This window comes from Haliotis rubra, unplaced genomic scaffold, assembly GCF_003918875.1.
Source record: "Haliotis rubra isolate DU_JTF1 unplaced genomic scaffold, ASM391887v1 Scf570, whole genome shotgun sequence".
In the NCBI taxonomy this organism is placed as follows: Eukaryota; Metazoa; Mollusca; class Gastropoda; order Lepetellida; family Haliotidae; genus Haliotis; species Haliotis rubra.
Genome location: NW_025767269.1, coordinates 314,872 through 340,930, shown reverse-complemented (window position 1 = coordinate 340,930; position 26,059 = coordinate 314,872). Strand labels below are relative to the sequence as shown.

General features: G+C 42.9%; 1 protein-coding gene across 1 annotated transcript; it reads left to right on the top strand.

Moving 5' to 3' along the window:
* LOC124254343 (BMP and activin membrane-bound inhibitor homolog) lies at positions 1 to 25,836 on the top strand. The gene is made up of 3 exons (XM_046688261.1): positions 1 to 514; positions 14,756 to 15,073; positions 25,052 to 25,836. The coding sequence occupies exons 1-3, from the start codon at positions 454 to 456 to the stop codon at positions 25,492 to 25,494; spliced, it is 822 nt and encodes a 273-aa protein (XP_046544217.1). The 5' UTR covers positions 1 to 453; the 3' UTR covers positions 25,495 to 25,836.
* Positions 25,837 to 26,059: the final 223 nt, after the last annotated feature.

Below are 26,059 nucleotides of genomic sequence, written 5' to 3'. Positions count from 1 at the left end.
GGGCCGTGCTACAGACTAGTACGGCATGGCTGCTATATGTTATCAGCCGTGTTTTGGGCCGAGGAGAATTAGTGAATGCATGTTTTGATGGTGATTACTCGTGTTTTTTGAAACAGTCTCATGTGGGTTACCATCATGGAGCGGTAGATATACCCCAAGACACAACATCGCCTGATGCTGTGCCGGAGTGTTCACTTGGGACTTTGGAAAGTTTGTGAACTACAAGCCGACTTCTTCTCGTGTGCTCTAACGTTGCCGTCGAGACCTTGTGTGTGTTCGTGAACTGTTGACAGTGATTTCACGAGCTCGGGTCGGGCTGTTGTGACTCCTGTGGCAAGTTGTGACTCTTTAGACTTGGTCATATATGTTTGGAGGACCTACGGGTTAGATCGCTATCCATCTGAACAGCGAACCAGGATTACTAGCAGAACATCCTCGCCTGGTGGAGCCTCGATGGATTCAACACTAGCACTTCTCTTGTTATTTCTCGGCTATTGTTTTGCTGTAATTGAAGGTGAGTTCATTCACTTTTTATATTTTCAGACTAAGAACCCTGCTCCTCGAATGAATCCCAGTCACTGATAACGACTGTCTTTTGAGAATAATCCACACACGGCGCCTGTCTGGGAATCGTCTGCCTACACACACGCGTCGTCTGCTATATTCCCACGAAGTTCCTCTCAACTCCGTGTTTCGCCGTAAATCAATACCGAAAGACACAATCAGCTGAGTAGCCCAGATTTCGTCCGAAAGCATCAATCCTTTGAAATTCCCACCAATATTCGCCCGGCTATCGTTACGCCACTCAACGTTCAATCCGTATAACGTACCGGCCAAACACGGCCGTGTATATCTGCCCGGTACCTGTGTCCAGTAGGTGGACTGGCATCCTAGAACTACTTGCACGGGATACTGCCGACCTCTCATCTTCTCTAGAACACCTGTTCACTGATGTATATATCTCGTATGTTGTCGTCTGCTCTGCCACGCGGAATCTACGTGTAGCAGACGACAGACGAACAAGCCTACCAACTCTCAAGCTTGGGATAACGAACCCAACGTTTCCGAATTAGAACTGCACATATTTACATGTTAGACAGCCAAACAAGCTAGGCAAGCTCATCTTAAAGGAATTAATACGACAAGAAGTGTCTTTTAACAACCATACAGAATAGGCATATTAATTGAATGGACCGAAAAAGGCCAACTTCAAACTATAAGTGGAGTTTCCTCCAGGCTCTAAGGCCTTGTACTTCATTATTTAGTGATCCCAATCTTACGAAAATGATCTCCCTTCAACAAAGTTCTTTTATGAAGCCCTCTGTTCGGTACAATGCTTATGAATCTGTGTGAAGCGAGGCGGAAGGAAGGTAGATACACCTCAGCTTCTCCCACTGGGGGACAGAGCAGAGTCTGAGGAAGCAGTGTAGCAACTTCACATGCACGCATGGTCCTTGCTCTGTTTAAACCGCGTCAACGTCAGGGGAACGACATATTTCTGTGATTTTATCTGTTCATTGGACTATATCGAAGCTTGCAAACGCAGTTTCTCCATGGCAACATTTCAAGTGAAAAGCTTGCCTTAGGTTATCGATCAGCCCTAGCTTACAGAGGAGACAAGCGGACTGTTGTGTGTCGCTCGTACATTATCATGTAACGTCTCATAACACTAGTATCCATTTTATCCATCAAAATATGACGTCTTATTCTGAAGAAAAAGAAGCCATCTCATAAAATAAACGCACCGAGATAATTAAGGGAAAAAGTACATTATAAGTTTAGAAAGAATATTTAAGTGATATTAAGATGGACCAGTGGCTCTGGAGAGAGCTGAAATCAGTATCTAACCCTAACACTGAAAGACGAACTCATTCTTTTAATAGCAAAATAAATATCTGTTATAGAGAAGGAAAAGCAAATATCCTAGAGAGTTTAAACTTTTACCGAGTGCTAAGCGACTCATTCCTCGCTGCTTCTTGGTTGTATCCTCGCTGCTACAAAGCCCACGACTTGAACGATGACAACCATTTCTACTTTCCCCAAGTTTAAACACCGACTGTCATGCTCAAATACAACAAGTCTTGTCACGGATGCCATGTTGGTTTTCACTATCGAATTGTTCACAAAGACCCGGGATGTTTTGCCTGCAAATATTGGATATAAATGCCCTTGCTACGATATAAACAGCCTGGTATCATGAAAATCACAAAATATTCAGTGTGGCAATTTGGGAGAAGTGCAACAAAATGGTTCATATGCGAAGTATGTTTTACACAGGGTCGTGCTGGGCTTGGCGTAGATGTCGTAAAGAGCGTATTCAATACTGGGTGTGAAATATAGCATAAATATTTATACTTGGGTAAGATGTGGCTACTAAGAGTGGAAAAGAACCCGAGAACACGCCGTCTTAATTCAATAAACCTAACCGTCGTTTTGAGGACGTCACAATCAAAAATGGACCTTGGAATACCAACACAGGTAAAATGACATTTGAGAACAGCGGGTAACGCTCGCTCCACCATTTGAAGACAAGTTGCTTGACAGAGAGATCACTTTGCTGATGTGGGGGTATTGCAAGGCGCGTTCTAGACGACAGGTCGAAATCATGCCCAAAGTTTTATCACCACGTGTCGTATTTCTTTGTGATCTTGTTTTAAAAATGTTTACAATCAATTTATCAGTTAATGAGCTAGGATGTTGTACATATATAACATACTGATAGTGTTAATTCTTTATAATATTAAGAGACATTCATAGAAGTTACGTCTTACGTACATATACAACTTTGATTACGAGTATAAAGCTGACATCAAATTATTACGTGTGTATATTACGTTGGGTTTGCAGGTGAGAATACGTGAGGTTAGATTACTGGACAGACCAAGGGTTTGTAGTTAAACGTTTATGTGAAAATATGTTTAAGTTGTGGAGTGAACTGGCTAAGTAATTTATCTCTTGGTTTGTTTGAGGGTCGGCGGGGTCGCTCTGTGTAAACTTTGGTTTTCTCTACTGATACGAGGCAAGCATACAGACGGCTTTGATAGCTCTAGATACAGCCCTGCCCTTGTAAGACAGACTCGTTGATACGACAATCGCAGGCTAGGCCCGGCCATCCGGCAGTGGTCAGGCAGCCAGCCACTAAGTAGGGGAATCGCCAAGGAGAGTGGATAGGGTCGGAATATAGTTAGGTCTCGTTTATCGATAATTTTAAAATGCTTTTAAGTCGTTTTTGTTTACCTTGGCGTCGGGGCTACCCGGGGTATGTTCTAAGTGGAAGTGTGACTCTGTGTGTAGAGATGCGGGTGTTTTGTAGCACGTGCGGGGGTAATAAGACGGGTAGAGTACATTCAGTCCACCAGGTGGTGAAAGTGGATTTTAAGCGGGTATCAAATATGAAATCGAGATATTATTTCTAAAAGTTTGGTTTTTATACATATTTTTAACTGACGTTATAGTGACACCTCTCGCCTTGATCGTTCCGAGACTAAAAGTGAAATTTTTCACATGCAATCCTTCCCTATGATTACCAGTTTCCGGTAAATATTACAAATAAAGATGTTTTGATGCACGTTAATGAAAGCGTTTGTATCGAAACTGACCAATAATATCAACCTCTAATTTGCCATTGACATGCTGTATTCACCAAAAGCTGTTCACCTTTACGTCTTAAACATCGTGAAATATGAGCGTGATTGCCGCCTGTGCGGCTGTAAGCCATTATATAATCAATACGGTATGAAATAGACACTTGGGTAAGCAACAGGTTGGCCGTCTCTCACAATATTGACAACTTGCTGATTTCAACCCAGAAATCGACATCCGCAATCACGCTCCTTAAAGCCGTAAGTCCTTGGTCAGTAGTAGGAATGTGAGAGTGAATATAGCAATATTCCAGCAATATCACGGCGGGGGACACCAGAAATGGGCTTCACAGATTGTACCTACGTGGGGAATCGAACCCGGGTCTTCTCCGTGAAGAGCGAACTCTTTAACCACTAGGTTAACCCACCGCTCCTCAGTGGTAGGATGGATAGGGCAATGGGTTGTGTGTTGGGTTTATGCCAGTTCGATTCTCTGGGCGGTATTCATGAAGTGGTTGTATATTCACGCTGGCTCTCGTTTGATACCCAGGTACCAGGTATGAGTCAATTAAATAAATGATTGGAATGAATTAATAATTATTAACATTTTAGTTCAGTGAGTGTAGCAATGTCGTCCAATGTTTATTCGACTTGTTTTGTTATATGTTAACCGTTAACAATCAATCTGTCAATCAATCAATCAATCGTACTGTTAACATATCACGAAACAGGTCTATGTGATACAAAGGCTTGCCGCAAGTTTGATGACAAAGGAAGGTGCAAGAGAACTGATCCCATACCCAGGCTACCTCAGCTCGTTCTATCAGTGTATGGTGTAATGTAAAACTGTAAAACATTTTTGTGAGTCACAGTGATCGAGCGTTTCCGAAACACGACGATCCCACGTTAAAATTTTATAATTAAAAATCCGATCCCCTTTCCCGCCAACTTAGGATTACGTAATCACGAGCACGTTGGCGCCATATCCATTTAATGCCAGTGTCTCCGTGTCGATTACAACTTCGACATTTTTTCTCCGCTGATACGGAGAATATACAATGAATGAGGTTGTTAAATCATACTGAACTGTTCGAATGTGGTTGTCACGGGCTGCTCCTTGTAAAAACACATGCCAGTTGACATGACGCTAACTAGGTTTTTGGCCTTGTCTGACGTAACAGAAGCAAGAAATACAAAATATCTGACATCCTCATCAATTATGTGCAGTGATGCTGATCTTTATCAGCGTATGCCATGCGATGCGTCTAGACCTATGTGAATCGCATAGAAATTTTCATTGTTTTTCTGTCGAAATTTAAATAATTGCAGAAACGTGGATTTTAAAAAAATGTTTAATTTTAATTTGCTTTGTGTATTATGTAGTGTTTATACGTTGGTGCGAGATTAATGTTGCATGAGGCAAGGTTATCCATTGAATGTTAATGGTATAGGGCGCTAGTATTGGCGACTGAGAGGCGGCCAGAGTAGATATCTCTGTAGTGCTTGTCTGAAATATTCATTAAGAGGAAACATCTGGACGCGACATACAATGCGTCTAATTATGTCTAGTGGGAAGCTGATGATGATACGACTTCCGTCTAGCGCTAGTAACACCTGGAACGCTATTTTGCTTGACCAAGTTTGGAGTCGGACAAGGTGCGATTCTTCCTCGTACTGTATTATGCCTTAATTCAAAAAACGACTTTCCTTTAATTTCACGACGACAGAAATAATCAGGAGCGTCTTGTTTTAAGGAATATTTAACCTGAAACCATGTCGTATGTGATAATGTATTCCCCGTCGTCGTGAATGTTTTGCATTGTCATGCTTTCATTCCGCAGATGGTAGCGTGGGGACATGGGCGGGCTGTTATTTCAAATTATAACTTTTCTAAATTTCAACCTACTTATTTATTTTCTCGATAACGTTAAAACCGGCATTTAAAGGCTAGACCAGGACTGGAGCTGTAGGGAGATTGGTCGCCAGGAACAATTCTTCTTCGACTTGACTGTCCCCGGTGTATTATCGAAGTGGAATCTACACTCCACCACGACAGGGTCGCCTCGCGCAGGGGACGGCGTCCCGCTTCGCTTGTCCAGAATAAAGACCCGACATAGCCCAAAATAAGCAGTACATTATTCGTCTGTTAGCATACCCCCTCCCGAATACATCACTGACAAACTGTGAATAGTAGAACCACAATGGATGTAATTCGATTACATGCAACGTGGAGGGATGGATATTTAACAGTGGTGAAAATAAGCCCGACATGGCAATTTTCAGTTATTTGAGACTTCCAAAAAGCGTCATCTGCTAACTTGAATCACACACAGCACTGTTGGGCAAGCCTCCTACTAGTGAGCGAAGCCGTGATATTGGAATTCAGAGACAATTATTAACGTCAATTTTCGCCAAGGGGAGGGAAACGGTGACGACAGGAATGCTTGAGCTGAGTATAGACTTTGAGTAAGGGCTGGGACTGAAGCCGATCTCGGGTATATTTCGCTTGTTACGTTGACATTCTAGATCATTTTTGCGAAGCAAATGACTCGTATACAAGTCAAGTGAGACGTAATTGTCCGCCAGGGTTTCCAAATTGCTGCTTGAAGGTTCGACCCCGGGGGAAAGGTAGACTGAGGCCTCTGTGCAGGTCCCCTCCATTACCACCTTCAAGGTAGTTGGACACACCATAAACCTCTCACTGACTGCCCCGCCACCTTGTATCAGGATTAACAAGACATTTAGACTGTGTTAGGAGAACAGTCTTAATTTAAATCATCACTTACTTTTTCGAATAACTAAGACGGGTCATAATTAATGAACACTGACGATAAGGTGTGGCCTACATATAAACTCTGAATTCTAAAGTAATATACTACATTTTGAAAAGTATATTTCTGTGCATATACTTGTACTTCATCGTATATTGCAACCTCGATTCAATGCTATGCAATAAAATAATTAGAATTGTAAAAAGTTTGGTCCTATAAGTCATGGTGTATTTGTTGATGATATTTTTTGCTGGTATAAATACATCGCTAATGATAGTAACGAATACCAGACAGTGTTGTCTGTGTGAGGACGTTTCCTGGTTAATGTCGGGATGGTCCTCTCAACCCAAGGTAGCCCAGCCTGGTAGTAAAGTCTACGTCGTACAGCGTACTTCAAGAGCGGCCGAGCCAGTAATGGAGTCACGCTCAACCCAGCGGGGCTCAACTCAAGTATCATAAATTTCCCAGCCCTTCACTTAAGATACATTAAGGACATATGTTTCAGCGGTCCTCGACATTCAGTGTCTCGGAGCTATTATAACTCTATTTGCTTCTTTCTTATCTCCTGGTAACATTTTGTGCAAACTGACAGCGACACTGACGGCGTTCAAAACAGACCCAAACCGAGCTGAGATTATTACATTTGTGTACACTGGCTTCCAGTATGACCTATGTCTCCCTGTGATCTGAAATCACCGTCTTCTCAAACAGGTCATATGTGACCAGGACGACCAATAGCTCATGTATCCACGTTGAGATAATATTTTACGCTCTAGTTCACAACTGGTTATGTAAAAGCACAGCGCTAAACCTATGCGTGTATTGTTTTTATTGCTGCATCGTTGTAGATCCTAAATCCTTCAGCCATATGCAAAACAGACAAGCGTCTCATGGACCGCTACATTATGCATGGCTTGACGGCAGGTTACACCTCTATGGCCATTTCATACGGCAATAAACCTACGGGGTGTATTCGACTTGTCCAACGATGATATTCAAGTATTCATCTTGAATTATAATTTTGCGTTCGTATCCCACTATGCTGCCACCCCGAACTTTCTCGTACGGAGTAAAATCAAATCAACTATTTATTGTGCAAACGTTCCATACAGAAACAGTGACAATATTCTATAAACTACATAAACAAGATATATAATGAATCACATATATATGATGAACAACAAAACATATATAATAATACAAATGTGTATAATAATAATAATAATGGCCTAGGACAATCAGATCTTCTATATTTGTTTAAAGTTGTACATGTGGTAGCAAATAATTTCTATACTATCTGGATCATTATTTCTTAAAGAGGAGGTTAAAGTTTCCAGTGGCATTAAGTCTGAGAAAGTTATTCATTTTAGAGGTAAGGGAGTTAAATACGGAGTATTGACAACAAGTCGGAAAGTTACAAACTTATACTATTACAGTTGTCCTCTTGTATCTCTCGGTGGAGTTCAGTCTTATACCCACGTATGTACTTGAGATATGGGGCTAGCAGCTTGAAGCACTGGTTTTTTTCGAAGAGAGCGGATATGTGTGATTTCTCACGGGATGTGTTTTCAATTTACAACCGTTTCAACTGGGATTATTCCGATTGTCCAGCATATCTACAATTTTCCTTATCTTAATGATCACTGCTGATAGAGCATCTCCGCACTTGACAACCGACTGTCCCCGCCACGCACCGGAGACTTAATTACTTATACTAGATAAATTGGGCGATATATCAACCGTAGAATCGCTAAAATATCTCCCCTGTGGCATGGTGTGACTCGTAATGTATCGGTTTATACCCACCGGGCCTGTATGGGACACCAACACACCCACGGGGTGCGAACCGCAAATCAAAATGGCGTCTTACGGCGCATTGCCCCCTGGCGGCAGAACGCGGAGTCTCAGGGGATGTAATCTTGTCACTTCTAAGACGTACGCGTCGACACCGAGGAAATGCAAGACCGAGTGTTACATTTTCTAACTCAGCAAGATGTCAGCCATACACGTTTGACTGACGGCTTCTTGTCATTTATTGTCGTATACGAAAGTTAAAATACGACCGATTCTTCTACATTACTAAAGTTTCCATGTCCTGGTCGATTCGTGTTTTCATGAACCCTTTAAAGGTACTATTTAATCATACTTTCCCTGCGTCCCCGTGCTGAATGTAATTTGGCATCCCACTTTATAAACTTCCGAATCGAACCTGCAATATTTCTCAGAAGCCGTTTTCAGTTACATCTCGGAGCGACCTTATCAAATCTGCATTTGCTTCTGTCAAAAGTGTTTCAAATGTCATTTGTGAAATATGTATTTTAAGATGGTCGCTTCAGAGGACGCTCTGCTCTACAGAGTTCTTCCATATTATTCACAAAGCTTCTACGCTGGTTTGTGGTCTGTCAGAGAACGAGCAAGCCTCGTCACTTACGTAGACTGCACATAAGTAATCCTTTGAACTTTTGCGCTTTTAAAATCTTAACACAACTTCCATGAGTCTTTCATTAAAGTCACGTGGACGGAAGAGCTCATTTTCTGTGTACAGCGACCCCTGGTGAGAGGGTGCTCATTTAAACTCCATTTCGTACATCGATTCTGTGAAGAAACAAGACGCAGTGCTGTCGAATCGGCTGGTACATTAACACAAGAGCACATAGCGATGGAGATTATATCTACAATTACGGGGTCTTTTAGGCCTGCGTTCGTTAATTGTCAGTCGGTTCTCTTGGGGTCTATTAAGATGTGAGTTTCGAGAATAAATGAAAAGCGTTTCTGGATCGTATTTAAGACCACCATGAGTTTTCACATCGTTTGAATTTGTACATTCATGTTGGGATTATTCAAAATTAAGTTAGTTGCACGATAACGGACAATTTATTTTGTAAGCACAAAACCTACCCTTGCAAGATTCAACTTCGCCGTATACGAATAAGATACGTTGTTTTTTCATATATTAGAATACAAGGAAAAATATTTAAAAGTTGTAATGGAAATGGTTTGACGGAGAGATATAAGCGGGACTCGTGAAGAGTAAGGTTCTGAGGGTCCCATGCTACCCCCTCTGGTTCCTTGCCTGGGGTATCAGCAGAACTTCCTGACTCCCAAATAGGCCCTCTCCGTGGTAAATAATGGGACAAAAAGCTTTGTCTTCATCCACTGTTTACTCGCCCCAGGACACGCCATTATGCAACGTCAATAATCAGATGTTGTGTCGAATTTTGTAATAAGGAAGAAATTAGTCGGTCGAGATTTTTCAATCGGCGTCACAGTTTATCAAATTTGGCGTTTTAAGGCCCGTAGTGTGAAATTAGATTGCTGTGTGGCGATAATTTTCTCCACTATCGCTGCCCGGCCTAGACACAAATCCTGCTCGGAGGGATGTCCGTTATAGTATGGCGTCCCAGGTGGACTCAAGTGACTGTGGTTTTGTCAGCCACAGACAGCGTGAGCCAAAAAATCACGCACTTTATTACGAAACTGCACAAATGGAAATTTATATTGATGTGATATGTAGGTAATTTGTCTTCTGCAACAATTGAGAAATTATATTTATTTTTTGTCCTTTAATACATAAACGTTCCTGACAGCGCTTCACATCATGAAGGAAATCTAAACCACGTGTGTCAGATCCGCTGCAGAGTAGGTGCAGTCGTATTTGGGAGAGGTAATGAGTGAGTGAGTGAGTTTAGTTTCACGCCGCTTTTAGCAATATTCCAGCAATATCACTACGGGGGACACCAGAAATGGGCTTCACACATTGTACCCATGTGGGGAATCGAACCCAGGTCTTCGGCGTGACGAGCGAACGCGTTAACCACTAGGCTACCCCACCGCCCCGGGAAAGGTAACGATGTAAGTAGTAATAATAGTAACAAACACACCCAAATAATAACTATAAAAATAAACATGATTTAAAAACAGGTTCAAAACGACTACTACCACATTGCTGCTTCTGCTACTACAATTGATTCGAAATAATTGTGAGTGAGTTGAGTTTTACGCCGCACTTCCAGCTGTATGGCGGCGGGATTCGAAATAATAAGTAACATTACAATCAAATAAATATTGATAAGAATTTTTTCAAGATGTAGGAATAAAAAGAAAGTATGGAAATGATGATGATGATAATGATGAAGATGATGATGATGATCCGGTGCCGTCTGAGTCCCATACCGAGCTAATCTTCGGTGTATATGAGCTCGATGTCAGTTTTAAGTGTCCACTAAAGTCGACTGCCGTCCCCTGATCTGATCTAAGTGGGCAGTGATTGAACCGTAAACATCCCATACAGTTAACGAAAGCCACCCCTTCAATTTGAGAGTCCCTTGTCCCCGGCGATCCACGGCGTGTATCCTATACCCCATTAAGATAAAGCCAGGTCGGGGTTTGATAAACTCGGCTGTCCAATGTTTACTTTGAATCGTTATACAGTTATCCGTCAGACTAACCCCGGCTTGTTCCTTCTCACGTTATCCAGCAAATGGAAGCAGAATGAATGAGCTCACCAACTCCTTTACGAACATGCAAGATCGCTTTCAGACGGGCAGAGTATGCACACAGACACGATAATCTGTACAGTAGGGGGCTGTACCCAACACACACTCACACCCTCTCCCACCCTTATCCGACTCGGACTGTGCAATGTAATGGGTAGAACCTCCCAACATACTCGCGCTGCTCCCCACGAGGGAAGCTATGTGTGAAGTTGGATGTAGTTTGTAGAGTGGGAAGACTCGTTGTGGATTGTTGGTGTTTCTTGTAACCACACGTCGTGTTGTAGTGTGTAGTTGGCACATTTCTCTGCACACATTTGATCATTTTAGTTAGTTTGATCGTAATTCTTGGCTCATGCTGTTGATCACTGGATCGTCTGGTCCAGACTGGATTACTTACAGACCGCCGCCTTATAGCTGAATATTGCGATGTAAAACTAAACTCACTCACTCACTTTTGGCTCATGTCATTCATGTGGTCGTAATAGTTGGCTCGTTATAATTGATCAAATTTTTTATTCGTTTGATCATTATAGTTAATCATTTGATCGGAATTGCCACCGCCGTTGCCGCGTTTGATCATTGTAGTTACAGCTATTTGTTCATTGAATCCGACGTGTGTGCATCTGATGATCAAATTTGATCTGTGACGTTTTTCAAACTTATGGTTGTTGCTGACATGTTTGATTTTCATATTTTGACGCAGACAAAAAATGGTAAAATATACAAACTATTTCATGTAGGTATAATCCGGTGTCTGCTTGGCTTTGATCCATGGTTGTGGGTGGATTGACCCTATTACAGTGTCCAGGACATCGATACTGCGCATGTCAATCTCAACACAATTCTCCCTAAAACGGTAGATACTCAATATTATTAGCGTCCCCGCTCAGGGGCGCAATTACAGGACGAGCTGACAGGCGAATAATAGTGGGATAACGAAGACGGTAACAAATTATACTTGTTCATTTTGGGGGGTTAGGACAGCGAGACAGTACCATTCGAGTCATTTCCAACAAAGCTAACCACAAGTGGGTGCCTACCTACAACAAATATGACACCCTCACACCTACCATTACCCCGTCAAACGGCTGTCGGATCTGATCGGGTGTGCAGATCGAGTGTTCCGAGTCATATTGTGTGTATAGTCGGGCAGCTTTATTTCTATGGAACATCACCAGTACGCTCCAGTCAGTACCCGCCAACTATGTCGACCGGCTTTATCTCTGGCCATCTTTCCCGAGGTCCATTTTCTTTCAAAGGAAGACAGCTACGGCGGAGGCTAACATAGCTGCTCCTGTATGTCCCAGACAAGATGTCGTCTGCTCACCAATTATTTCACGAGGCGATGTTTGACGACGGTTGGAAATACACAAGTGACGGATATTAATCATAAGTACACCTAACCCGACACAGGGGCCAATTCGAGTGAAACTTGCGTCGTTCTACGTAATAGTGCTCACCTTACGTATTACATTAGAATTACATATTACAATCTTACGATTGTCCAGTTTGTGAACTGGCCGCGTCACTGGTTACCTGCTCGGTACGAACATACATCATGTAAATGGACGCTGTTTTTACCAACCAAGACTTTGACCGAATAATATGGTTTAAGACGTTTTGCCCCGAAAATTTTGACCTTGCTGGATATGAGATTTACGTCTGCCTAGAAAGATGGATGAGTGTGGGTGGGTGTCAAGAATGGCGTGAGGCTGGATCATGGTGACAGTGTCTGTCACGCGAGCGGAAGGTCGATCCCCGGGCGCTTCTTGCTTGTTAGTACGTTCACAAAGCTACCGTAGCACAAAGGTGGTCGCAACCCACTTACTTACGACTGCCGTAGCGCTAATACCGCTTTGTGGAACATGGCCCTGGTGTTCGACATTGACACGTTAGGAGAAATGCTTGCCCTGTTTGACAAACGTCGGTATGGTATCTCTGTTAGCACAAGTGAGGACTAGTTCAAGGACACAACCTGGAAACACGCACACGCACGTACATGCACACACACATACATCGCTTTACAGGCTGAATGATGTCAAACGCTGATCTCCATTTCACATTACTTAACCCCTGGCAAGACCCATTTTGACAGACTCACCTGTCAATCAAAGTTTTAATAAAACCGTGCCTACCGGCCGTGTTCTGAACGTAGAGGGAAGGACTCGCTCACCGTGATGAGAAATTTTGGGTGCCCAAGGCGAGTCTGTCATTTAGGACGACTTGTCAAACGTCATGTAGAATGGAGTTACACGCTCCATATTCACCTCAGCACCAGTTGTCTCCCCTCGCTAATACGGGACAAGTTTTATGCCCTAGTCCGTCTGCAGTGAGATAAGAATGTGGTTCTGAAGGAATACGCTGTATGTTATAACCCCTATATTGAAATATATTCTATTTCTACCAAATACATTACCACGTGCAGATCTTCCCATTACCACCTCCCATCTCCGACAAGAAACCGGAAGTGCACTACCACACCACCATGTCATCAGCCGTTATCAGTGGACTATGGACGTATGGTCTTGTTCAATGTATGCCATCTCCTTATGAATTTTACTCCAACACAGGACTAATTGGCAGCCATGTCCTGCTCACCATATCGATGCGACACTAATTTGTGTGTTGTATAAATATAATCTGAATGTTACCAGCACTGCCTCAGAATACATTGCAATTATTGAAAGTTGATTAGTTTAAAGCCGTTTGAAAGAAACTAAGCCTTGAACCTAGCAATCATTGTATGGCGGCAATGATGCAAATGTGTATACTGCGCATCAGTTATTACAGTGGCGAAATATGATGGCTGCTTTCACGTTAACATTAGTTGCAGAACATGTTTTACGTTTATGTTTCATCCATATTAAAAGTTCTTGAAGTGCGAGTCTTAAACTTCAAAACGTCGTGGGAATCAGTGACGTGGATTCATGAACTCGCACGCTTGTCTCTTTAGAGATAAAGCTCCATCAACATCACCGTTCTCCACCACCCTCGCTCCACCATCCACCACCCCCTCGCCAGTCTAAGATAAACGGTCTATCGCCCTCATAAAACTTATCGGATTTTCTCAGGGTCAAAGGTCAGCCATCAATGTCGGATAGACATGCAGGAAATCACCTCTACGTTGATTGATAAATAGCCCAACTTAACTGACATCTGATTTGGAGTGGCTTTGGATCGAGAGTTTTTTACTCTCTAACGACGCGGATATCCTTGTTTTAAACATTTCGGCATCACTGAGATCTCGTGCTTCTGCAGTATACAATTGGCAGGGCCGTGTTCTTGAGGCTGATCTAAGTAGCCCCCAACCGCGATGCTAAGGCCATTAAGCGGATCCATTTCACTGTGGAGTGTAGTCTTCCTACGGTGGTCGCTGTAATGGCGCTCATTGGTATGGCGTCTAGAAGGGCTTTCGTAGGTCGAGAGGTAGGAATGAAGCTATTATCCGAGTGTGCCTGGTGTTTGTTTAGGTAGTTAAACGATTATTAATGGTGAAAGGAGGACCTCTTATCACGTGACCTCCGCCATCGGCCACCATTTTGCCTGTGAGGCCGCCATTTTGTTTCGTGTTACGGGATCGTGAGATAAAGCAGACGTCATTTCAAGTGGCGTTTTGAACGCAACGTAGTGAATTGTTTTGTTTTCCATTCGGACAGATGTGGGCCTTTCTCAGCCAACTACTTACAAACATCTCCTTTTTATGCCCCTCGGAAACGAACCTGGTGGCCCCCCATAGACTAACATGGAGTCGTGTTCAGCTTGAATATTAGACATTTGGGAAATATCTAAAGACATCCTGATATATCACTCGTTGAAAATTCGCTATATTCCTTTACGTGACATGATATGTGTTTTTCGTGACTGAATGTCATATCTGAATATTTACGTTATCTATTTTATGTTGCAGGCGAACTTCGGTGCTATTGTAACGAGTCTGGGTGTGTCAGTACCGGCTATATGTGCAAGTCTAACATCGGCAAATGTTATACAGCCATGGAGACCGAAGGGGAGGTAACTCGCACACGGCACGGTTGCTATGACAACCTACCTGAGTCATTAAGGACAATGTGTGGAGAAGGGGAGGAGCTTGTTGAACCACGTGACTCCCAGTCGACAGTGACAGTTATATTCAAATGTTGCAAAGACGATATGTGTAATTACAAAGAAAAAATAATAGACATTCCTATAGTACAAGCGTCTAATTCAAACGGGAGTACGCAGAAAGGTATGTACACTATTTGTTCCACTCTACCATTTGTTATTGATAATCCAGTGAACTGAAGGTCGGTCTGGCTCGTGACATGGCCAGATTCAGAGAGTTTGGCGTTAAAACGTGCGGTAATGTGCACCATACAAATTCCACTCCCGGGACAAAAAATAACACATCCTCGGTGTTCAAGGGTCTCAGCAGTAGAAGACCGGAAGGGAGGGATGAAATATTAAAATCAGATCGCGTCTACAAATTGCGAGCAAGAGATCTCGCACGACATATTGTACCGTGGCGATGTTTTGGAATCAAGATAATTGATTTCATACTCCAAGGAAGTGCGGTAAACGGCCGTCTCTAGTAGGTCCTGTGGGGGAAGGCGAAGTATGATCGTTATTATATCAGACTGCCAAACAAATGGCGAATCGAAAACAACCTCTTCCGAAATAACAAATAACATTTCCGAGAAATTTATGGAAGCAACGTCAATTACAAGATCTCCCAAACGTGCTTGATCGCAAAACAGGCGTCGCTCGGCTATAGGTTTAATTCTTTACAAATGTGAATACGGCTCTTTAACCTTTATGAATTATTTAATTCTTTTTAGCGCAAGCGGCGAGTATTGTCTCCTACAGTGGCGCTTACACGAGACTTGCGGGGTCTGAGTGTAAGATAAAAATTTAGTATCCGTATCCGACCAGGGCGCGACTGCATTATTTTATCAGCATTGCAGTCTCGGCTTTTCCACTTTTTCCCCCAAGAAATTGACAACGATGCAAAATATGACGAGATGCTCTCTCGTCTTTATTGCCCGGATTTTACCCTCCCCGGAGGAATTATCTCCCTTTGAACTTTCTCACAGATGGCACTATTCGTGCAGTTAATACAGCGTCTTCCCAGCCTGGGGTTAATGTTTGGCTCGTATGTTTGGATGTGTGCACGGTGGAACGTATTCAGTGGAGTTGGGAGCGTGGACGACAATGCAGATCGTTGGCGTAGATTCTCTCGGTTATCGTAGAAGCATCTTTTTCGGAACTGGATAATTTTCCTGGGCTCCTAACACACTCTCAACGTGTCAGAAGATTAAATCTAAGCCCGAGATTTTAAAATGGCGTCTCACTCGCTCAGTATTTTATTACCGAAATATTTCTGGCTCTGTAGAGTTATGTAAGTGTTATGAAGTGTATAAATATGTTCTACAACAGGGTTTGTTTATTTCTAACGTGCGTGCCATTAACCTAAAACACACTTAATAATCGGGTGTGAGTACACACGCTATTGAATGTAAACATTCGTGCACATTTAAAGTTTATCAGCATATGAATAAAGATCATATCTTACAACGCAAACACTTGTACGACGCATACAAACACGAGTTGCAATCGGCATGCAATCTTTTCATGTTCATATTCAACAATAGCAAAACGTGCGGGTTCAAATGAAGACTTGTCGATACTTCACCGATCTCGCGAGCTCGGGACTTTCTCGCAGTCTGTTCGACGCAATGAGTTAGTCAAGGCTGCTAGTCCTATCATCTTTCATAGTTAAGATCTGTATCTCAAAGCTCGACTTGCTCCACGAAAAAGATCGTATCTTCAAAGATTTCTAAGTACAGATCTTTTGACTGGGTTGTCGGAAAGGGTTCAAGTCTAGTATGGTCGCCAAGCCCTGTGAGATGGCGGGCAGCATCCAAGGGCTAGCTGTGCAATACGGTGGGAACCTTTGTGTTCTTGTCGCAAGTTATACTGTCGTGCTTTGTCTTACCCAGCATCTTTATGCTGAGATTAAAGTATTCGCAAACAAATCACTGATATATACTGACCTATAAAAGTTACAGACAATGAACATCTGGGGGGATATTTCCATGAAATTGTCTGGTCAGTCTTCACTACCCAACATATTCTCAGAAAGTATCATGTTCCCAAACCTTTTGTTCAGTATATGCTAAATTTGAGAGCGAGAAAGAGTTATCGAAAGCTGTGAGATTTTAAATTACATTTACCACAGTTTATGGTAGGTTCAGTATTGTCATGGCTTCTTTGGAAAATGTGGAAATTTGAGCTATTAAAATGTCTGACTACGATATCCCATTTACAAGTTGTGTAAGTTACGAAAAATAGGAATTGTAGTCAATATCAATTGAATAATTTAGCTTGGAGAATTGTTCTAGTTCTGGAGTTTGCCACATACGACGTTGGCCTGCCCTGATCCTCGTACCTGGAAACTAATAGTGTGATTCAATATATCCCGACGTTCTAACAGCACATTAAAGTATAAGTCTAAACCAGCGAGGTCATCACTAGCGGTATATTGGCAATCTCAGGACATGCTTAGTGTGTAACAAACGTGATTCACGCTACGGAATCACCGCCGCCATTGTTTCCGAGCTAACCCCTGTCTCGCAAACACCCGTCGCCTTTCTGTGAACACATGGAGAAGTGGTTTCAGTATGTCTTGTCATGCAACCAAGCTATTCATCACTGTTCACAGCCAGGTCCAGGACTGTCGTCTACAGCTGGTATTGTATTACCGTCTATGGCCTGCACTGACCCCAGACGGATGACGTTGCTTCACACTGCCGGTAGATGGCGTTGACCCCGTGACGTCGCACTTGTCGCCATTTGTCGAATTGGTGTTGACGCACATCCTTGAGTACCGTTATAGTTAGACCAGGGCTTTGTTTTAGCCTGATTTGAACGAAACCATGTCAAAAATCAGTAATCACATTATCCGTTTGATGTTTGACGGTGCAGTCGGTAGTATTACAATAATATGACAGTGTCTTTGAGCCTGGACCAGACAATCCAGTGATGGACATCGTTCAAGTCAGCGAGACTGACCATGCGATCCTACAAGTCGACTAACTGAAGACCAGTTATAAACGTGATATTCACGGATCCATTTGTTCAAAGCACTCCTGGTCAGCCCTTTGGGTTTTCCTCCCTCGTCAAGTTGGAGATTGCAATGTTCAGTTAACTCACTCACTCAGAAATGAAGGCCATGGCAGGCGTACCTTACAAGGATCACCTGACCTAAACGGTACTCCATGCAAGTCCATGTTTGCTGGAGACTCGCACGGGTACTAAACGGCGGAGGTTCAATATTTATATTTCACTGATAGGCTTCGTCGAGCTTTTGTTACGACTGTCTTATGCTTACTGTTGGCAACAGCGCTGCTATGTGGTTCACTGCCAAATGGCGGGTTAAGAGTGTTTGTAGAAGAGTGTCTCTCCGCCTTACCTCTCCGTCAACCAATACCGACACGCTGGGCTTTTGGGCCTCGTTTGTTACGGTACAGCGGACCCGAGAGGCAAGGATAGAACTGTCGGGGAGGTATTATACTACTAATTATCGCCCTTTCTCCATGCCCGACGGGCGACTGCCTTTTTCAATGCGACGAAAAAATTATGAAGTTCCTTTGCAAATTACTCGACTTGGGAATTGTAACCCACAATTGTCAAGCGCTCTCGGTATTTGTTTGGGTTATGTCGAGTTACTATGAAGCCCTTTGAGTAAGTTTTGCGCAGCGATGGTACAAGTTCAGAAGTCACGCATACAACATCATCAAGTACCCGAGTACAGCGGGGTACATCACAGGGAGTGACAGTATAAAAAATGTAGAAGAATCATCCATGTCGTCCTGGAATGCTAGAATGGAATGTCGTCTTGGAATGCCAGAAATCTGTTATAGTGGGTTCGAATCCCGATTCGTCCCGATTATGTTTCAAGGTTTGTTGGCACCACCCGTGGTTGTGGGTTTCACTAATGTGGTTCACACTTGAGACCTGATTCATTTTGGAAATTCCTGACACGCTCTGATATAACGGGAATATTGTTCAACCACGTTCAACCCAACTCACAGGACAACATCAACTGCAATATTAGTCCACATTTAACAGTCAGATTAGCGTGATGGCATGGCGCTGAGTATAACATAAGATGTAGACCATTCATTTAGGGATGATATAACCCTCAATATTGCGCGGTGGGATATCGCCATATTCTGAGGCTGACGAAAGAAGATCTGCCAGTCGGTAGACCTTGTCTCTGTCATTCTCTGTGGAAGGGTTCATCAATCGTGCGCCCAATAACGCAGAAGGTGAAACGGGTTGTTTCTTTGCCAACCTCCTCCCATTGTCGCTGCTACGTTTTTCTGATGCCTAGATAGCTATGCATTATTCTGCTGTCCCGACTTAGCCGTTGCGACTACGCATGCCTGGACGCCGGAGATCCGTTTCCTGAAATCTAGACCGACAATCCAAGCATTCTTCTCCGTCGGGAGATACCGATACGGTCACGTGACCCCGCATCTCATCACTACAATCTCCCGAGTTGTCTTGTACCTCTTTTTTTTCAAAATGGCGGTCCCGTATCTTAACCTGACGTCGCGCTTTTCGCCTGTCAAGTTCGTCTACATCGTCAATTCTTCACTTCGGGGGCGTCCGGTACACCTCGTGGCTGAATGTCCTCTCGTGTTATCAACATACGGGGGATTGGTAAATAGAGCCTGACACCCTTTCACGTGCAATCAGCTGATAGGATAGAGATAACGTGATTAGCTTGATTCTCAAGAACTAAAAAGATGTCTTTCAGAAGGCATATGTACCCACGTAAACTGTAGCCCCACAGGGAAGTGCGACTTTTTTCATGAACTAAAATGACTAAGCTGCGATTTATAAACTCGTGAAGTATTAAGAAGGGCTCATGCTATTCTGATGCCTCGAAAACAGCTGCTGCTGCTGATGTATAGTAGTACATTGTATATCTATTGTTAATCTGCACTATGTTATAAGTGACAATATTCTATAAACTACATAAACGAGATATTTTATATTGTTTCTACGTGGAAAGTGCGCAATAAAATATCTTATAGATAAGACATTTATTGCATAGCATTCCATGAAGAAACTGACAATATTCTATAAGCTACATATATAAACACAGCAGGTACAAGAAATATAGACACATTTCACACATAAATGATGTACATAATAACATTTTTTTAGAAATCATGTCGTATAATGACATAGAAATAATATATGAGGAGACTATGGTAAGATGTAGAATTTATTTAAAGTTGTAACGATGGTGACATTTTGGAAATTAATTCAGGACTTCTGTTCGTGAAAATTATTATGAATTGTTCTTTTTGAGAGTGTAGTAAATTCTTGGTCATAATAAAGCATTGTGTGTATAAGTGTAAATCTTGTATCTATGGCCAGACTGGATAGCCGGTATGCCAAACACAAATAAGCGTATTTGAGACTGGTCACTTACCATGGTTGGTGGGGAGGGTCGGCGATATTGGGGAGGGGAGGATGGGGGAAAGGGTTTCATGACAAATGTCTGGGAAAGAGGGAGATTTAGCACTGACTGGAAATAAATCAAAATTGCGTGATTGGGCGTGTTTCGAATTGAAGAAATCATGAATTCTGGGTATTTTTAACAAAAATTAAAAAATGTTATATTATGTGATTGGGGCCCTGGGGACTGGGTCAGCGAAATGTAATACAGTCTTCAGGCCATTCCACCTTCCTGCCTTTATGGTAAATTTCCAGTCCCTTTGATATATATCCTCGTTTACCACTCTTTGGCAATTGTACCAACTGGAACCGAAGGCGGGCTGGGCAGACGGTGGAGAACGTAAGCATGCTGCTAAGACTCGTCAGATAACATCACGGGGCAATAAAAAGATCTCTTAACTCACATCCACAACTGTTACAGTGGATCGCTAAATACCGAGGGGTCTCCCCGCCTCGATATACCGCGTTGTCTCCAGCCGACTGTGCACGAAAAGAACGTGCGAAGCGCCTTCGCGTCTTCAAACATGAACCATTTAATCTACTTGCATATTGTAACTGAGCAGATGAATTTCATTTACGAGGACAGTGAAAATTGAAATCGATAAATTTTTCCAGAACAAATATCTGATATATCAGCCTTGGAAACACTACAACAGCAGTAAGTCGCCGACTGTCGGTATCGTTCTACGAGGAGATCATAACGCTGGTTTAAAAGTTTCAGCAACATGAAGCCTTGTGTTGCGGCAGCTTTTTCTCAGAAAGAAGGAGATTACAAGCCAGAGGGGTCCTCTCTCCTTAGGGTGTAGGAAAATAGCCGGCGAGAAACAGGCTGTGCAGCGCATCTCATTCAGGTCCCGTGCTGTTTATTTAACGTCTTAAAGACGTTTCATGGACTGCGGTAGGTACTATCCTACCATTGCTGTGGAACAAACATTTGTGTAAAATCCTTTTATTGGTTTATCCGAAGCGAAAAAAACCGTCGGAAATAAAAACAGTTAATAGTGAGATGCAGGTAGAGCCGCTGAAACATGGCGGGTTTTATTTACATCTCCTTGCTTCGTTGTTGCTCATAACAGAGAAAGGTCATCACTGAACATTGGTGAATTCAAAGTTGGTCTTGCTAAATTACGCTCAAACGTTTGATCGTACGTCACACGAAGACACGGGAATATTCATAAGAGCCATGTTTAAGATGGTAACACAGGATGCCCGCTGTTTCAACCGGCGGCCGGGTCAGCAGCGACTCCATCAAAGATTTGCTCTTTCTGAACATGAATCAGAAAGCAGAAATAATGATTGCTTTTGTACAAGGATCTACAGACGTTCGAAGATTATCTGGTGCCATATGTTTGGAAAAAACAGTGGAGTCTCCGTGGTAACAACTGTTCTCTGATAACATCGGGCAGACGATAGGGTCTCATTACGTTCTCTCATCAAGTAAAATGGCGGAAATCGTTGGTAATGAGATTTGTTGTCACAGTGTGGCGACGGGGGGACGATATTTAAAGAAATAAACCTATTACCCTGGCTTGTTATTCCATGTTAATCAATCCAGTCTCTCCTCACTCGCCACCAGCTCTATCATTTACAAGCCAGTCGTCATTGACTGGTGATTCCACGCCTCTTCAACAGACATGTTGTGGCTCGTATTTAGTTCACTTTGAGTAATGTTGGTCCAAACGGGTCGTATTAGGCTCCAGTAGGTTACAATTATCCCGAAAGAAGCAGACTTGACATATATGCATTCATACGAGCGATCCCATCCATTTTATCTTCGTCTCTAAGAAGTTAGATATATGTCGTCTGCTTCGCGTTCGCCGTCATCGCGGCATCGGAACTGCATTGAGACAATGGATGACAAGAGAGCATGGCACCTGCCGAGTCTGCTGGATCCGGAGGATGAGATCCGCAGCTAATTAAAGCCTCTAATGACATAAACGAGGCTACAAGCCTTTCAGACATCGGCGGACCTATGGTCACTGTCGCCAGCGGTTCTGATTTCCGAGATGCGAGTCGCCGCGATGTCGCGACGGAAACTGCCGAGAGCAGACGGAAGAAGAGGGAAGCGTGATTCGGCTTGTATGTTGTTCTCAATGACAGTAGTATGATTGTAAACATTGTAGCAGGCTTCGACCAAGATCGTCAATATTTATACGACACCGCTTCCCCTCTATACGACGATTGATGGTAGAGGCCACACAAGGCTAGCCTAGTCGGACTGGCGTACTTAAAATCCTGTTGTACAAAACGTGACTTGTGTTATTGATACAGATATTTTCTTACACGGATAATATTTAGATGAGCTGATTAAAGAGAGATTGTAACGTAATCAGGTTATTTCTGTCTGCCTGTCTATTCTTGGCCGTTGAAACCCATGCACTTGCAGTAGAAATCAAACTTGAATGTTAGTTCGGAAATAATACCGAACGTGAAATAAGATATTTAAAAAATATACTGGGTTCACACCGATGTTCGTACACTAACCCCACTACAATTCATCCCAAAGCGTCGCTGCATTTTAATCGTATATTTACGCCCTTATCGAGTGTACTTTCGCTCTAGTGTAAAATTAAAACCGATTTAATATTATTCAAACTGCTACTGTGGATTCCAACTGCGCCGGATGAGAATCCTGCCTCAGCTCACTAAAGATGTAGTTTTGAAAGTTTATAACCCTGTTCCACCAAGGCCTGTTTAGAGCGTGGTCGAGTCAACAGCGTGTTAAGTTGTATTGGATGCTATAACGAAACAGGGGTAAATATTGTAACATCGCTGTTCAAAGCGGGCAAATATTGTAGGGGCAGGGATAGCAGCCTGGTCTTAGCGTTTACTGGCGTTGACGTGCTGAATTTATGCATGAAGTGCAGGCTGCACTTAGAAATGTGCTGCGAAAGTTTAAAAAAGTGATTGGATATAAAAACTCGAACCTCGACCAGAGGGAAAGCTTGAGGTCGAAAAAGGTTGAAATGCGGTTAGAATGTCGCTTGAGGTTGACAGTAAACACGGGATATTATAACTGTTCGTTAAAAGACAACCGCGTGTAAAAGTTTCATCTGATGTGCGAGAAAACACAGGGTTTTAGACGTGAATACAGAAGCCGTGAAAACGTTCACACACACGCCAACCTTCATGCATCTGATATCAGCGGGAATACATGTACATAACGACTGTCTGTATCCATAAACTAGCTCTCGATGTTATGTACACGAACTAAAGTACTAGCGTACTTATAATGAATGACTGACTGACTGACTGAGTTTGGTTTTACGCCGCTTTTAGCAATATTCCAGCAACATCACGGCGGGGGACACCAGAAATGGGCTTCACACATTGTACCCATGTGGGGATTCGAACCCGGGTCTTCGGCGTGACGAGCCAACGCTTTAACCACTAGGCTACCCCACCGCCCCTAATGATTGAATGAATGCTTGTGCATTATCATACATATATTATACGTGCATCAGGATGCATGTTGAGTACGGACACGCCTGATGTGGGTGTTTTTATAAAGTCACGGGACAAGAATAAACTGTCATTAAAATATTTTATTCCCTATCGCAAAGCTTTCCTGTATGTTTTATGACATCAGAGCAACTAATAATTCTAATTTCAACGTTTAACCTTATGAAAATTTCATCCGGCGCCAATGTTGGTACAAAAAAGTACTTTACGCCCATAATATACGTATTGGATATCAACTAAAGGGAGGGGATAAACGTGAGGTAATAAACGTCATTTTAGTGTATTTCTGTCTAGAACAAGCCCTTTATTTTTAAGTTGGATATAATATCAAATGAAACAGTGTTCCGTTGTGTCGCCGTGGTGGCTTCCAATCACCATGGGAGCCAGCCGGCAGCGTCACCTATGTCGCCGGTGACGTTTCTGCGACGCAGCGCTGGGTGTTATGGGAAGGTTTATGACGTCACCCGCTGTTTTATGCAGACACGCGCCCTGAGGTGCCGCCGGCACGGAACGATCGTGACATTACTGCCGGCAGGATGTGGAGGCCCTGTTAGGGTGCTTTTATGGCGCACAGTCTGTTACTGTCATGAAATCCAGAAGGATTCACATGTCACCACCACTTTGGGTATTCCTTATTTATATAAGTGTGATATACGATGGTAGATTGACCCAACCTGATGGCGTCAAGCTATGATCACAGACCTACACCCAAATCGAGTCGTGTTGGGTCAGATTACGGATATTACACGGAATCAAATTAAATCCCGAACATGAACTTTCTTTAACGTTAAGGGTAACATTCTAGACATAAGTACCAAGTTGATAGAGCTTTAAAACTGGAAGTTGTTGACCTCATTTCGGTTTTATCGTAAAAGTACGATGCGCCTTTTAACACCACCCACAGCGTCACGTGGCCAATATCTGTCACGTGATCCCACAAAGCACGCGGTGATACGTACCTCAAAAGTAAATATTAAATAGATGTTTAGTCACTGTTGTGAGTAGAAACATTGCTCCGGCATTTCGTGACCACAACGTTCCATTTTGCGACACTACCAGGAATATCTGGTGTCAAAGACTTTTGTATTTGGCACCATATTATAGGGACCGTTACTACAATAAGCATCACCAAAAATGGGGTTTAATGTCAAATTAAATGACGAAGTTCCAATATCGTTTTATGAGTTTTTCTTATTTTACCTTGTATTAACGTAATTATTTTTCGTTTCAGGACACACAAAGTCAAATCCGGTCGGAAATCACGTTTACTATTCTCGACGAGACCCTGAACGAGACTTGTGGTTCAAGGCCGCCGTGATTGCTGTGCCCATTGCGGGAGGATTCATTCTTATTCTTCTGGTGCTTCTCGCAGTGCGCATGCTCAGAACAGACTCGAGACGCCATAGACGTCTAATTCAAGTGCGCCGGGAGCGCAGTCTTACCAAAGCTCAACTTTACGTCACAGATCATTTCAGCGACAAGTCCGAGAACTCTTGCACACTTTTCCCCGACAAAAGCAAACCAAGCATATGTCGCGACATCAACATCAAAGTCGATAAAGACGGCCGAATTTATGAAAAAGTTGGTGATAAAAAAATACACAGACACTCGCATCCATCATCAGTAATTATGTGGGGGAAACCCTCCAAAAACGATCTGCCAACCGTTGTGTGATAAGCACGTGCATTGTGGCACACGTGTAAACTGACAATTTTGCTACAGGTGTAAATGGGTGACGAGTGAGTGAGACGTGTGCATGTATTTGGCCATGAAATGGTCGGTATGATCCCCTCGCCCCGGGCTATTTCAGAACATGTAGAGGATCAGGGCGGACCCCGTCCTGTTCGTGAAGTTTGTGTGGTGGTGTACCGAACACCGGCCAACCACTGATTGGGAGGAACAATGTGCGGAGATACCAATGTCGGACTTTCATCAAATGTCATTATTTTATTTTATACAAAAGGCTTATTTATTGATGTAAAATAAACACTGGACGGAAGATCCCTGTGAAATGTTCACATTGTTGTGTTTTGGTTTCAAACAGAGAAGCAAACTCGAAAAGTAGCAATGTATTGATTATTGGCAATTTACATTCGGAAACACGTTTGGGTCGTGTAGTATTATGACGTAATACCGAAACTGTTGCATGTAGAGAGAAGATCCATCGCTGAAGCGTGAACTGTTGCACACACGAGGTCAAGCTGGAAACACTCGCAAATACCTCACATGCCGATAATCG